The following is a 14,705-nucleotide window of genomic DNA, read 5'->3' as shown; positions in this document are numbered from 1 at the left end:
TGCTGGACATCAGGACAAAAATGGGACAGTTAAAAGCACATTTATTTTTTTTCCTGCATGTGTGATTCCTAAATTAAGAAAAAGCTTCCTCCTCTTGCCTTTTCACAAGTCTATAGTCATTATACTGTGTCTAAACCAGATGGAAGAATATATTAAAAAATGTTTTTAGACCACAGATTGAAAAATGGTGCCAGGATTTTCAACCAAAAATGTGGCACTGATTCTAAAATCTGTTGACAATTTTAGAAAGTTTTCTTTTGGCAAACGAGCTCCATTAGTGTCTTTTCTTTCTTCCAGGAAAATAAGAAAAAGCTTTATCTGAGTCATAATTTAGTTAGATTCCAACCTAAATTTGAGAATATCAGCATAAATATATTAACTTTCTTCAGGGATTGGAGTTGGGACATAAACAGACTCATCCATAACATGAGAAAAACACAGTTAAAGGCTGTAGTTGTCTCTTCTGCCTGATGTTGGGTCTTACCACAGAGCTGTGCTTCCAGGATTTTAACTACAGCCATTCCAGTCCAGTCTCAGAAAATCTATTTAGAATTTAAATTTTGGCTGTTCTTTCCAAACGAGGACAATCAGCATTACACACACTTGAATTGAGATTTCTTCTTACACTGGATTGAGCAATGAAGTTCACCAGGAGACAGCTTTCTGGGCATGCAGTTCTGTGTGGAACAGCAGACATTCAAAAAACATCTTTGTAAAAGTAAATGCATTTTAAATACCCTTGAGAGAAATCGAAGAAACTCTGAATACCCCCAATAAAAAATAAACACTTTTACATTTCCCTTTAAATAATTGTACGTGTTATAACTGGAGAAAAAAATTATTATTCCTACTTCACTATATGCATCATAAGGGCGTATGTTAAACTTCCATCCACATCCATATACTTTTATATATCCGTGTAAAACCTCCATCCATAAAATGGCTCTTCTCCCACAGGAGTGAGCTTATGCCAAATTTCTGCTCCCTCCGTGCTGCTTCCAGGGGTTCCAGGGAGGCTCTTTGAGGTGCAGCATTCCCTGCTCACCTGTTGGCCAGATGTGCACTGGGCTCACCTCTGGACTGACCTGGTAACAATGTTCAGAGTTTCCAAATTCGGGCCTTATAAGGGCACTGAGTTGCCTTAAACACCAGGACATGGGGTTTTAAAGAGGCTGCTGTTGTATGCATTGCACTGTGAAATATTCCAGCAGATCCCTTGAGTGCCAAGCATTTCAGCAAGGCTTTAAATGTCTTTGAGGGAGTTTTTTTGGAGTAAGGTTGTTCTTTATTGAGAAAACACCTGTTATGCACATTTTGTGGGTAGGGCAGTGAGCTCAGAAATGATGCTGTTTGCAGAGAGTTTGGGGAATGAAGGGCCTGACTTGATTCCTGCAAGCCCTAATGGTGTGCCATAACTCCTGTTCAGCTTTCCTTGGGGGGCTTGTGGAAGGACACAGCTCATCCTTAAGGACAGGATGCAGAGTGGTGAATAACTGGTGTATCAAAACAGAAAAGCACCCAGATGAACGAGGTGGGAAGAATGGGACCATTTCTGTGGAGTGTTGTAGAATGCTGCTTTTTTATGTTTTTCCATAGATCTTTTAAGTGGAGCCCTGACTTAGGTGCAATGGGCCAGACCCGTGGCTCTCTCCCTCTTTTGAGGGAAGCTTGGGAATGTCAGACACGGGATAAATCACAAGATAGTTGTAGGAGGCTGTGCTCTGAGCTGGTCCTCAGGGCTGGAGAAAACTTTCAAGTTAATTCCCTGATGCTAAACCCGGGCTATAGGCTGGAGAAATCCAAATTTGGTGGCAATCTGCTCTTCCTTGGATAGATACTGAGGGTGAAGGGTGTATCCAGGGTGGGCTGCTGTGCCAGGGACACTGCCTGGAGCAGTGGATGTAGGTGAGCTGTCCTTGCATCTGGCTCACAGCAGGGCTCTCATGTGCTCTGGAAGGTGTCAGCAGTCACATCCCTGTCTGTCTTTCTGCTTTCTTAAGACTTGTCTCCTAGCCAATATTTTTTTTCAAGTTGAGTCAGTAAAATGGTTGATTCTCAGCACTGAGCCTTTCTGCACTCAGGGATTATTTGCCAGTTGTGACAGCTCTGCGGAGTTTTGTCCTGGCCAGAAATCTCAGCAGATGCATTGTGTTGACTTCCTGAATCCAATTTGTAACAATGATGTTTTTTTCATACTGTGTTTCTGGAACCAATTTGCCTGCTTTCCCTTCCCCATCTCCTTCTCCCGGGACACCCCAGTGAGAGCTCTGCCCTGCACACTGCCAGTCTCCTTCTGTTTGCTGCTCCCCCTGCCTCAATCCCCATGGCTTGGGAGTAGATTTATGGCAGACCACTGCAGACACCAAAAGTCATTCATGAGATAGACTAGTGAGAATCTTGGGCAGCTTTTCTGTATGAGACTCTCTTGCTAAAAAACAAAAGCCCAAATGTAAAATTTCCTAAGCTGCTTGATTTATTTCATTCATTTCTTCCATCTATTCAATTTCAAAGCCATTTAGGAAGATGGTTTGCACAAACATTTAAGTTCTCTTTAACTGAAGTCGACCCCAATGTGTTTTTTCAATGAGCTGGAGCTCATGAGAAAGATTCAAACATTAGCTGTGTGAAGAAGGCAATTAGTGTTTGTACAATATATTGAAAATTACCCCGAGACACACTGGAATAATACATGTTTTACACATGTGTATTTTTCATCCAGTTCCATAGTTTGTACTAGATCCTGACACAGATAATTCCAGAAGCTACAAATGAATTCGAACTGTGAAAGAGGTTGCAATTATTTATAAAAAGAGAGGGTTTAACTGTTATGTAGTTGGTTTTGCTCTGTGCATTTGGTCGCTCGAAGGAAAAGCCTTTTGTCCTGCTGTAGTATGTCAAGGAAGCTTATCTGCATGTAAACAGCAAAATGAAACCTCTCTTGTGTTGCAAGGGTTGAACTTCTCCAGTTTAGAGGTTGAGCATTTCTAAAAGTGTACCAATGATGTCATCCTGATAACAGGAGATAATCCTCTCACTTGGTCATGGAGTGATACTTTTCCATAGTTTTTAAAGCTGTCACAGGAGTAGGAAAAAGCTGTCATAATCATAGGAATCAGTGGAAAAGTTTTGGTTTAGTAACTGTTGGAGCAGCAGTCATGTTATCTGCATTGAAGATTGTGCACCCATTATCAGGAGTGTTTTGCCCACAGTTTGATGGGAATTCGGGTCAAGGGAAGGACCATTTCCCTGAAGGGGAAGGAACAACCATGGTTGGAGTACCAGTTAAAAACTTTGGAGTATTTTCTGAAAATAGGAGTACACCTACAGCTATTAAGGAAAATACTATTTCTTCTTGTTGTAGTAATTTAGTGTTTAATTCTAGCAGGACAGATCACAAACCAAAAGGAATGGCTTGTGAGGCTCTGGTGCTATAATGGACATTAATGTACTTTCTGCAGTTGATTATGTTAATTTGTTGTTTATATGAATTACTGTGATGTATCTAGAGCAGAACCTTTCAGGAAGACAAACTGAAACTTCTGTTTGTTTCTGCAAGAGAATTCACAGGAGTGGAAGTCCCTCTGGAGTCCTGGATGCAGGAGTACAACAACTTGCCTTAACATGTAGAAGAGAGCATATGGTTTTGGTAATAGGTTAATAAGAGCAATTAACCTTATAGTGCACTCATTTGTTGCTCTCAGTTGTTTATAAACTAGGTAATAAAGATATTTTAACATCCTATCGTTTTATAGGAGATTAAGTGAAATCAGGCTGTATTTTTCAAGTTTTAATGCCAACAGCACTCAGGTGATCCAGTCATAGAAACATAAAATTAGCAGAGTAGAAGATTCAGAGTACCCTGTGGGGTGGCCAACCAATGGATATCATCACAAATGTTGAATTTGAGTTTAGAGAAATACAAACATATGTTAAAGGTTTTCATTAGCAGAGGAACTGCTCTTGTCCCAGAATGGTCACAGATCACTCACCTTGTTCTTGTCACGTTGCAAAGACTGTAATGTGCACTGTTTCCAGGCTTTATTTACATAGAAAAGAATTTTAAACGTACCTTCTTCTTCCTGAGCATGAGCCTCATGGAAGAGCACACTAAAGAGTCAGCAAGCACTGTCATTGCTTCATTTTGTTTGTCTTGAAGGACCTCCTGCAGGAGTCCCAGTGTCTCTGTTAGGAGCTGCTGTGTTTGCCTGGCAAACAGAATGGTGGGTACAGATGAGCAGGTTGGTGGTGGCCCCACAAAGTGCACACACAGGAAAAGCCACTTTTCCTTCCTTCTGTGTTGGCTCCTCACACTTCAGGTGTCATTTGCTGTCAGTTGGGCACCTTGGTGCAAAGACAAGTGACACCAAGGGTTGTGTGATTTTGTTTTGTGAGTACTTTGGGTTCTAGGCTGGTGGTGATGGCAGAAGGGATGGTTTCACCACAATACTAGTTTTTATTTAATTCTAGAACTTGTATCAGTCAGCTTTTTAGCCTCCTGTTTTTTGTGCAATTTTTGTTTTGCAAACTTCTGCCTACCTATTTGGCTGCTATATTATTATTCCAAAAGAACCCTCTAAATCAGCTCATCTGTAGATTTAACTTGAGCATGTAAAGGATGATACATTGTGGTTATTGCTTTTGTCTGTCCTTCCTGAGTTACTGTTAACTGTCTGACTTTTACCTTAGATTTTGGTTAAAAGCTATTTTAATATATTTAGCTGATGATAACCCAAATGAGCTGTGATTCTTTATCATGAATTTGAGCATCAAGACAATAACTTCTTTCTTTAGGTTTTCTTCAGAAGCTTCCATGAAACCTTTCTATACAGATTTGTGGTCTCATTTTTTTTTTTCCCTCTTTCATTGAAGTGACTGAACAATGTATCTGCTGGTGCAGCATTCACCAAAGATGAGGACTCTTTTGCTTTATTAGACTTGACAGTGTTTAAACAATACTAATTCTCATACCCAGCTGGCTTTTCAGCTGATTGCTGTGTTCTCTATTGCTGTGTAAAACAAGCTGGAACATTAATGGCATCTTGCACACTACCCTCTAGAGACCTACTTTTCTTTAGAGAAAAATCAAATAAATGTGAACATTTCTGGGTTCTCTCCTTATTTTTATTCTTTATTTTCAAATGATACTTTAGTGTACTGCAGGTTATGTATGTGTTACAATACTAATTTTCAAGCACATAATTTTAAAAATCAGTCTTCATTTTATAACTAGATTTACTGGCTTGCTCATTTTTTTAATAGAAATAAATGCCTTCATCTAAACCAGAATATATCAGCTTTAAAAACGTGTTCAAGATGCACACGAATGTGCTATTTTAACCCAGCTAAAATGTTGTATATTGAAGATGTGTTTGCTAAACAGCCAACAAACATCTGCAGATGTTAATCATTTGTTCAGTCTCTCACTTTTAACAGTACTGAGTATTCTTCATGGGAGAGAGACATAAACCCCCCATTTTTCTAACCTATAAATACAAATATTTAACTCACACATTTGGACAAGCCCAAGCCTTAAAACTTTTGCTCCTGAAGGATGAATTTTGTCTGTTCTAGAGCAGCCATCTGTGATGGGCTGCAGCCACTGCTGACGTGACCAGTGTAGCACAAGTCTCTCCTTCCAGTCCTTCAGAGGCTGTTTAGTTTAATATACATTTCAGTTAATTGTGAGACAGCAACTTTCTGAAACCCAAACTTCATTCTTATCCCCTGCACCTCCCCAAATACTCAGCCCTGCAGCAGGGGTAAGGATTTGGGGTGCTCAGGTGTCCTGGTCAAATGAGGACAATGACCTCTCTTAAAGGACTGGCCAAAGCTTGGGGATGGGATTTGATATTTAACATCAAGGAATCAGTGTTTCCTGAAGAAAATTTCCCTTCTTGGCTATAATAGCTCCTATAATGTTTTGCACAGAAGGCAGGTGCCCCTGTACAAAATCTGTGTCCCACCGTGCCATGACACTCTGTGTTGTGCATACAAAGTCACTTGGAAGCATGGTAGGGAATATTTTCTAAGTAAAAAATGTTTTGATATCACAGTATTCCGTTTAAGCAATTTTTTCCCCCTAATTTTCTACAGCTGGTCTAAAACCCCAGAAGAATGGAAGTTTCAAAAGACAAGACAGACGTGGCTTCTCCTGCACATGTATGATAAAGAGAAGGTTTGTATTCTTGCTGCTTTTTCTCAGAACAAATATGATAATCTTACACATTAGTTATAGCTATTCTTTATTAACCAAAACTTCCTGGTACTAGCCATGCACTTGTCTCATAATTTTTTAATAACTTACAAATTACTTTGTTTTCAACCAGGAAGCTGAAGCATTTTAATTGCTTGTCATTGATCTTTTTATTTTGTTGGTGATCATTGTCCTGTGTATGCTAGATTTTTATACTTGATGTATAGAAAGCATAAAGAGAGCAGATTCATTATTTATTTAAATCTGGAGTTTGCTGAGAATTTGATTCATATCCTTAATTTGAATTTCCTAATATGGAACCCAATGCTGCAAACCACAGCTCTCATATTGTTTCAGCTATCCCTGGCTCCACAGAAGATGTACAGCCATATTGCCAAGATGTTAAAATAGCTCCCTCGTTTAAATATAAGTAAAACCTGATGTTGATTGTGAAAAGCATAAAGTATAACCAGAAGCCAAGCTTGAATCCATGCTGAAATCCATTCATTTCATAACTTAAAAAAACAACATGAATTGAATTTCCAATAAGTATGTGGCCATTATGGTATCAAATGAGGGTGTCGGGTCATTCATTTTGTTGGGCAATAGAACAAACCTCCACCTAATTGCACAGTGCCTCACTTATTGGTTCATTTTGTTGACATTCAGTTAGGTTTTGCTGATTTTTTTGTGTGCACTTGAGCATTTACTCATACACCAATTGTCCTGACCCAAATTAGTCAGCAGCTCTTAAGCCAATCACCTGACATTGGGTGTTACCTTTTTAGACAGCCAGATAATTAACAGCAGAGTTTCATGAAGGCAAAATGTTCACATGGTGTAAATACTTTAAGAAGATGGGTTGCAGAAAACAAATTTGTTTTGGTTTCTGGGTTGTTTGCTCCGTCTTCTGTTTTTTAAGATTCTCCTTGAAAAGTCTTTATCAACCTTTCAAAATCAGTGTATGCTCTTCAAAGCTGCCTAGAAATTGTTTGGCAGGCAGAAGGATGTTTTTGCTTTTTTTACCTGTTTACTTTGGGATCTGTGTTGAAATATACTGGGACACAATGAACTGTAAGTAGCATTTGTTTTATGTACCAAAACACGGTTTAACTCCTTATTTCTGAACACCGAAATGAAAACTCCTTTTGCTCAAAATCCTTATGGAAGTGCTCTGATTTATTTAAATTCACATGTTTTGTAGTTTAATAATCAGAGGAGCATTCAATATGAACTTCAGAGAATGATTAACATCTGCATCCAGATCCAGTGAAGTTAGTAGAGCTGCTCAAGTGCTTATAATTAAGCATATGATGAAGTCTCTTTCTTCATCAGGACCATAGGGAGGGCACACCCAGCTTCTTTTGAATATTTTTTTATACCCAAATTCAGCTTCCTGTCCATTACAGAATAAAATCTGTTGGCAATCCAAGCATGACTAACATGCAAAAGGAGACAGACATAAGTTTCTTTTCTTCCTAAGCCACATCTTTGATCTCATGGTGTCACTTGGATGCCTACTGAAGAGCCATGCAAAGGCCTGAATTGAGTTTCCTGTACTGATAGGCCTCTTTCTGTAAGAAGTAAGTTGAGGTTCTAAAATTGTGTGCTAGACAAATGGTTCTTTAAGCTCCTTTAAAATCCATCTGGTGGCTGGCTGACAGCTTCCAAGCCAAGCCTGTGTACCTATGGTGTGGATCCTTCTCCAGCACTCAGGATAAAATAAACAGCAGGTCATTTGTTGGTCTTTTATCATCTGGCACAGCATTTTTAGGAAGTTACTAGATCAGTCTTTGGCTTCTGGACTTCAGGGCACGGTGAGCTGGCTGAAGCTCCCTTGGAAGGTGACCCAAAATGCAGCCTGGCAGCAATGAGCTGAGCTTCTCTCTGCTGGTGGCTGTTTGCTTTGCAAAATACATGAATGTCCACAGGACTCCAGGCCTGAAAATACAGAGCTGCAGAGGATAATTTAAAAGTGATGACTGTTCTTTTCCTGGTACTCTTTCACAGTGTTTCCCTCCTTTTCCCAAAGACAGGAGTTATTTCATTAGGGATTATTTCCATATTAAGCAGCCACAGTGCATATTAGGAAGTTAGGATAGTGGCAAGATTGAGAGAGAAAAAGAAACAAGAAAAAGGTCAAAACAGTTTAACAAAAGAATAATAACAAAATCCCATTAGCCTGGCTTCAACTTCCAGAGCCATGCTGGGAGATCTTGATCTCCAATTTCAAACCAGCCTTGAACTGACCTTGGAACAAGGATTGTGTTCCTCCTTGGAAAACCTCACCAAGACCCCTGAAATTACCGCTTTTGTACTACTGTGTTTGAAGAATTAAAATTTGGATTCCATTAACTTTCCTTGTGTGTTCCAGTCCTTGCTATGGCTCTGCTGTCTGTAAGTCAGGAGGAAATACGATCTTACCTTGCCCACGGGGTGCTGTGTTGTGAACTCCTAATGAAATAAATCTCAGAGCTGTGTTATCTTAAAAGAAAAAAATCAGACTTTTTGAACACTTGAGCACCCTTAGGGCCAAATGCTAAATGTTTTCTCGGCTTCAGGCAGCCTCATGTTAAGTCTGCACACTTAGGATTGCTAAATTTAGAGCAGGCTTTCAATTGCCCCCCCAAGCATTTTGCTTAAATGATACAATAATAACCACTTCCACAGGTAAGTCTGTGCCATGCACTCTGAGAACAGGAGTTGTAAATTACAGAGATAATTTGGCCAAGTTTTGAAACGTGGAAATGTTGCTGACTTTAAAAGCTCAGTGCTGAGTATCTGCATTAAAGGATCCCTGGAATTGTTTATGTCTAAATGGGTTCATCTGTTATTAGTACCAGCTTAGTGTGAGTGAAAACTTTCCAAAATATCGATATTTTTCACTGTGTTTGATTTGTATAGTACAGCAACACTTCATATATCATCCACGTCAGTGTTAGTCATTGTAAAATTAATATTTCTTTTGTAACTGCATTGTTTCTTTAATGCAAGAGTGTTTGTGTGAAGAATTAGAAGGTTTTCCATAGAGTACAAGTCACGAGACTGAACGCAGGCTTAAGTTTTGATTTATTGCTTTATAATACCCCTAATTGATGAAGGCAGCGTTGGAATATTCTTTCTTCCTCTTCTTTTGGAGTGATAGAAGTTTTAGTGATCAAAGTTCTGCTGCCAAATGTCCATGGAGAAATAAGTTGTAAATTAAGTGTCTGTTGAAGCTCTGTCTTCTCTGAAATGTTGATACTTTGCAGAATTGAAACCGCCCTCGAATAATTAGTCTCGAATCCTTTAAATACTTACGTATGTGTTTAACTTGACTCATGTCAAGTTATATGTGTAAAGTTAAACACGGAGAAACATACTTGCAGGATGAGATCATTTGAACATCTCATGATTCACAGCAAAAAATATCCTGTTATTGGCTGAAACCTGTTCCACAGATACACAACATGAATTAAGATCAGCCTAGGTCTGTTCACCTATTCCTTTTGACAGTGCTTCAGCATGAAATACCGAATAAATCATTCCAAAGTCCTTGCTAAGTTATTGTCAAGATTAATATAATGATCATTTAAATTGTATGTTTTACCAGATAAGCTAAAACTTAATCTCTGACTAGTTAATTAGAAAGGGAGTGAAATGTGGATAATGCAACTGTAGATGACTAAAGTGCTTTTAATGTTAGACATGTTGGTAGAGCCTATCAGTTTTAGTCAGCATGATTTTAAAATTATTTCCATATGTCTGAATTTCAGTTTGTTTTCCAAATTAAATTCTAGTCCTTTGTATAAGCATTCTGTCAAAGTGTGCAATGGTGGGTGGTATCTCGTCTTAGCAAACAATTTTTGGGTAAGGACAAGGGAAACTCCAGCAAAATTCTTCCCTCAGACATATGCATGCAATTCTCACCAAATTTAGTAAGATTTACATGTGTGTTTCCAAAAGGAGGGTTTGGCTGATGTGTTTTGGTTTTTTCCTCCACCAACCCTCAGAGCTTTGGGCTCCCTGTCAGGCAGTGTTTGCATTTGCTGATCAGCATTTCCACATCTGCTGAGCGTTTCCTCTCTGATACTTTGCCCATCTGAGCACATGACAGTCCTCTCACCAGGGTCCATCCCTCCTGGCAGCCTGAACCTTGGCAGGAAACATCTCCACTTGGATTTCCACTTGAAGCTGGACTTTGGCAAACACCAAAGCCCGTGCCATTGTCCTGGTTGTCTTTCAGGTGATGCTGTGACATGATTGTGAATACATATTGAGAGGGGAGAAAATAAAGCTGGTTTTCCTTCCTCTTGTGTTTTTTCTTTCAAGGTTCCAGACAAGTATTTCACCATTTTACTGGATTATCTGCAAGGGCTTCAGGGTGGTGCACGAGACAAAACTGTGCAGAAAGCTGAAGCTTTTATGAAGGAATTTGATGGTTCTGATGGAGAAGACCCAAGCAGACTGGAGAAGTGTGAGCGCATCAGACAAGTTCTGCAGCTGCTGTCCTGAGAGTATTTCTGTGTCATAATGGTTGTCTGGTGGAGGGGAGGAGAGGATGTCACATACAGAGGCTGTAAAGGATTTGTAAAGATAGTACTAAATTTTCTACTCGTAATTTTTTTTCCAGTTGAAAAATATTTATCTTGTTTGGAGTTGATGAAATAAAAATAAAATATATAGCTCATAGTCTTGCTGTTAATCTTCCTGCACCTCTTCAGAAAAATAAACCTCTGTCCCTCTCATTAGTTTTTCTCCATCTCCCCCTCTAATTACTGTTAAATATGAGGAACACTGCAGCTTTTAATAACAAGAGCAAAGGAACCCACATAAAGCCTGGAGGGTCTTTTACAATGGCAGCTTTTAAAATGAGTGTACAGTACAGTGCGTGCTCAGCCAGCTGTAATCTCTCACTTTCAGCTTCAGAAGGATGTCACTTGGATTTGGGAAAGATCATTTGCAGTCTGTTGAACACGGGTTGTACAACATAGTTGCTTGTTAGTACTTCACACGGTGATCTGCAGATACCATCAGCTTTGTTAGTTTTCCTTTTATATTTCAAAGTTTTCAGATGCATTAGGGCAATTGTTTAGATACTCAGACCCTGCACAGATGGGAAGAGATCAAATCCTTGACTCTATGTGGTGAAATCATCAAATTGTAGCTAAACTTACCCTACAATCAGAAGTGCTATGCTGTATCCAACCTGCCAATATTGCATTTTCCCCTTCCTCCTGCAACTGGTATCCAAAAGAGTTAATTCATGTTCATTCCTTTTGGCATGGGACATTTGTCTCTTATGAACGAGCTGAAAATGAGGCTTTCAAGTAAAAACCAAGGACATTAATTACTCAAAGTTGGATGATTGGCTTATTTAATAACACTGGTGTTCAGACAGAGTTCTTGACCTGATTCTTTAATGTTTCTGCAAACATTGTTCATACTTTATTAATAACAACTATATGAAATGTGTGGTGCTTTAGAAGAGTGGCTGTCTTAGGGAATTTCAGCTTTAATTTGGGTGGGTGAAAGAGGGGAAGATCCATGGATATGCAGGCCTGATTTTCCAATAAGAAGCATTTGAGTGGATTTGCCAGCCTTCATAGTCCTGGCTTAGTGCAAATCTTTAAAAGTATGAGAAGTTTCACTAATAACAAATAACTTAGGCTTTCTGACTTGCTGAGGAGGATGTTTTCAGCTGAAAAAGACTAGAAACCAGCGTGCCCTCCTCTAAAAGAATAACTGGGATGGAGTTAGGCACAAGAATGGGCAGAACTGAGCAGCAGTGTCCAGGTTCTTCACTGAGCTGCTGGTGGTTCCTTGGGGCACGGCTGGATGAGGGCTGCAGAGAAGGCAGAGCCAGAGCTTTCTGAGCTCTATAGCACTGATCTTCCAATGAGAAACCTGGTGAAAAGGATCTGTAATAAAAGGAAGTGATCCTGACATTTAGTGAACTCATAAAGATCATTGGGTCATATATTTTACATGTGAGAATATGCAGCTGGGAAAACCTGCTGTCACTCCAAGCAGAAGCTGATACTTGTTTCTTTCCATGAGGGAAAATAAGAATTTCTCAGGGATGAAGTTTTCAAAGTATCTTTTTGTGAGTTTATCATTGCATGCTAGATGTCAGAGAAGAATTTTTCTTCTCCCTCAAGATATTTGAACACTGCCACTTTTGATTTCTCTGTCACACAAAAATGTGTGCCCTCATTGTGCACTTAACATATCCTGTAGCTTAAAAGCACAAGCACATTGTAACTGCACTTTGGAGAAGAATTGTAAAAAACATGATAAAGGTAAGATCTGGGCAGAAATATGGGAACCTTTTATGGTTTTGACATATTTGGCAAGATTTGCCCTTTCTTGGACCTTCATTCTGACCATCTGTAAATGCTGACAAATCTGTAAGAAGAGAAGCTTTGTAGATCAAGAATGTCGCGTTTCATTTTATATCAATTAATATTAAAAGCACACAAAGCCTGTCAATCTGGAGGCCACATGAACAGTACTATTTGCAAAAGAACAGTTCGAGCCTCTCACCAGCACGGCAATAGACCCCTGGGAGTAGGTCCTGCTCTGCTCTCCTCTTCCTCAGCTGCAGTTCCAGCTTTTCCCCAGTCCCACAGATTGCTGGGTGAAGGTCATGGTCCTCTGTTTCTTGCAGTTATGGAAAATTCAGAAGCTACAGTTGAAAGTAAATGTTGCTGGGGTTGTGTTTGGCAGAGAAAGCAAAGCGTGGTGCTTTTGGTGTAGGTACTGTCCAATGGTCAGAGGGATCTGGAAATGGGGTAAAAGATTTGTAAAACTGCTGCTTGGTGGTGCTGCATCTTGCATATCACAGCTCAATACGAGATATTCTAAGAGTTGTCCAATACTTGATGTTGTAGAGCAAATAGAAAGGGACACTTCAATTACATTTCATTTTTTTACTTCACACCTTTTCTTCAAGAATCTCCAGCTGGCTGGCAAACAATTTATCTTCACAACAGCCAGGAAATGCAAGAACACACATTTTTGGGAAATCTTTATTGCTAGCCTGTTTAAAAGACAAGACTGTGAGGACCCAGAGCTCTTATCCCACACACTGCAAATGCTGTCATGCCTCTGGCAAGCAAATCTTGCCTAGTCCCTGTGCTATCCACCACACCAGCCTCTGCTTCCTGCCCAGCCTGGCATTTTCATCCCTAGATTTACATTATATGATGAGTAAGTCCAGAAAAATCTCCTCCATCATACATTTTAAATTATTTATTTTAAATTATTAAGTGTGCAGTCCGTTTCTGAATTCCTGTAGCTGGTTGGAGCTGTGTGTTAGATGTAATCTGGCACTTTATTCACTTTTTGTCATTTGGTCATGTACAGTTTTCAAATCTCAGTGTTGCTTGCATCTTAGGCAATCATATGGGCACAGAGAGGACAAAATCGTGTCTTTTCCTCTGTTTGAATCAGTCTGCTGTGTTAATAAAAATTGCATCCCAGGCTAGAAGTAGCAGTGTGTACAGAATGACAGATTACATCTTCATCTGCCTACGCCGATCCCCTTCTAGCTGAGTTAATCTGCACTGTGTAGCTCTGGCTAGCAGAATGCATGTCCTGAGAGAATGCTGAAGTCAGGACTTGCAGGCAAAATAAAGGAACATTAATTACTTAGAATTGCTTAAAGCTGGAACTGTGCCTCTAATGGAAGTACTAATTACTCAAAATTTGACAGTGGAAGAAGTTCCCTTTAATTTGGCTGATCCTTGCTATGGGTTGTGCATCTATTTGGTTCTTCACTGTCTGCCCACGATTTTAATTTGTTATCACCATTGTAAAATTACTGTGTAAATGAATTCTGTTTGTATTTGGGAAGGACATTTTGGAGTTGAATGTGTGTCGTTTATTTCCTTATTTCCTCTCACTGGAAAATTGTTCTGCTGTGTTTCTCTTCATTTTAAAGCAAGGTGACTATGGACTCATCTCCCATTATTTCAAACAGCTTAGAAATGCATGTCTTTGGTTTGAGCTTGGGGGTTTTGGTTTTGTTTTGTGGGTTTTTCTAAATTTTGCCATCAAGTAAGGCGAAGTAAAAAACCTTAAAATGTATTCCCATTTCTGCAAATCAGTGTCAAAAACATCAGTTGCAAAAGAGACTTAAATTGCGAAGTCAAGCACTCAGAAAATTAGAAAACATAAGAATGGAAATTGTCTGTGTAATTTAAATTTTACTCTTTCATGCATATGTGGTAGGATGGAACTTCTTAATTATGTCATCAGGGCTGTTTTCCTTTGGGTACAACTGGTAGGTTATTTATTCAGTGTTTTCCTTGCAGTTCTGCTGCTCTTCTCATTTTCAAAAGGTAGGTCTACAAAGCAGCCCCAAAGCCAGAGAAGTAACTTTGCAGTTGGGCTTTGATCCTGCACAGAAATAAGTAGGAACTTTCCTGTTCCTTTGGTGTAGGAACTAGTCATAGAGGTTTCATCACAAATGTTCCCTTTAAAACATGTTTTAATGTTCTGATTCATTTACAGTCAAAATACCCAATTG

At 39.3% G+C, this 14,705-nt stretch overlaps 1 protein-coding gene across 4 annotated transcripts in view; it reads left to right on the top strand.

Annotated features, from left to right (window-relative positions):
• C15H7orf50 (chromosome 15 C7orf50 homolog) overlaps positions 1 to 10,859 on the top strand; it is a 123,263-nt gene extending 112,404 nt beyond the window's left edge. For all 4 annotated transcript variants that reach the window (XM_066329712.1, XM_066329714.1, XM_066329715.1 and 1 more), the window contains 2 exons: positions 6,094 to 6,175; positions 10,505 to 10,859. In XM_066329712.1, coding sequence (XP_066185809.1) covers positions 6,094 to 6,175; positions 10,505 to 10,687 — 265 coding nt within the window. In that variant the 3' untranslated portion in view covers positions 10,688 to 10,859. The remainder of the gene's footprint in view (positions 1 to 6,093; positions 6,176 to 10,504) is intronic.
• Positions 10,860 to 14,705: the final 3,846 nt, after the last annotated feature.

Source organism: Sylvia atricapilla, chromosome 15 (assembly GCF_009819655.1).
Source record: "Sylvia atricapilla isolate bSylAtr1 chromosome 15, bSylAtr1.pri, whole genome shotgun sequence".
NCBI lineage: Eukaryota > Metazoa > Chordata > Aves > Passeriformes > Sylviidae > Sylvia > Sylvia atricapilla.
This window is presented reverse-complemented; position numbering and strand designations above follow the sequence as displayed.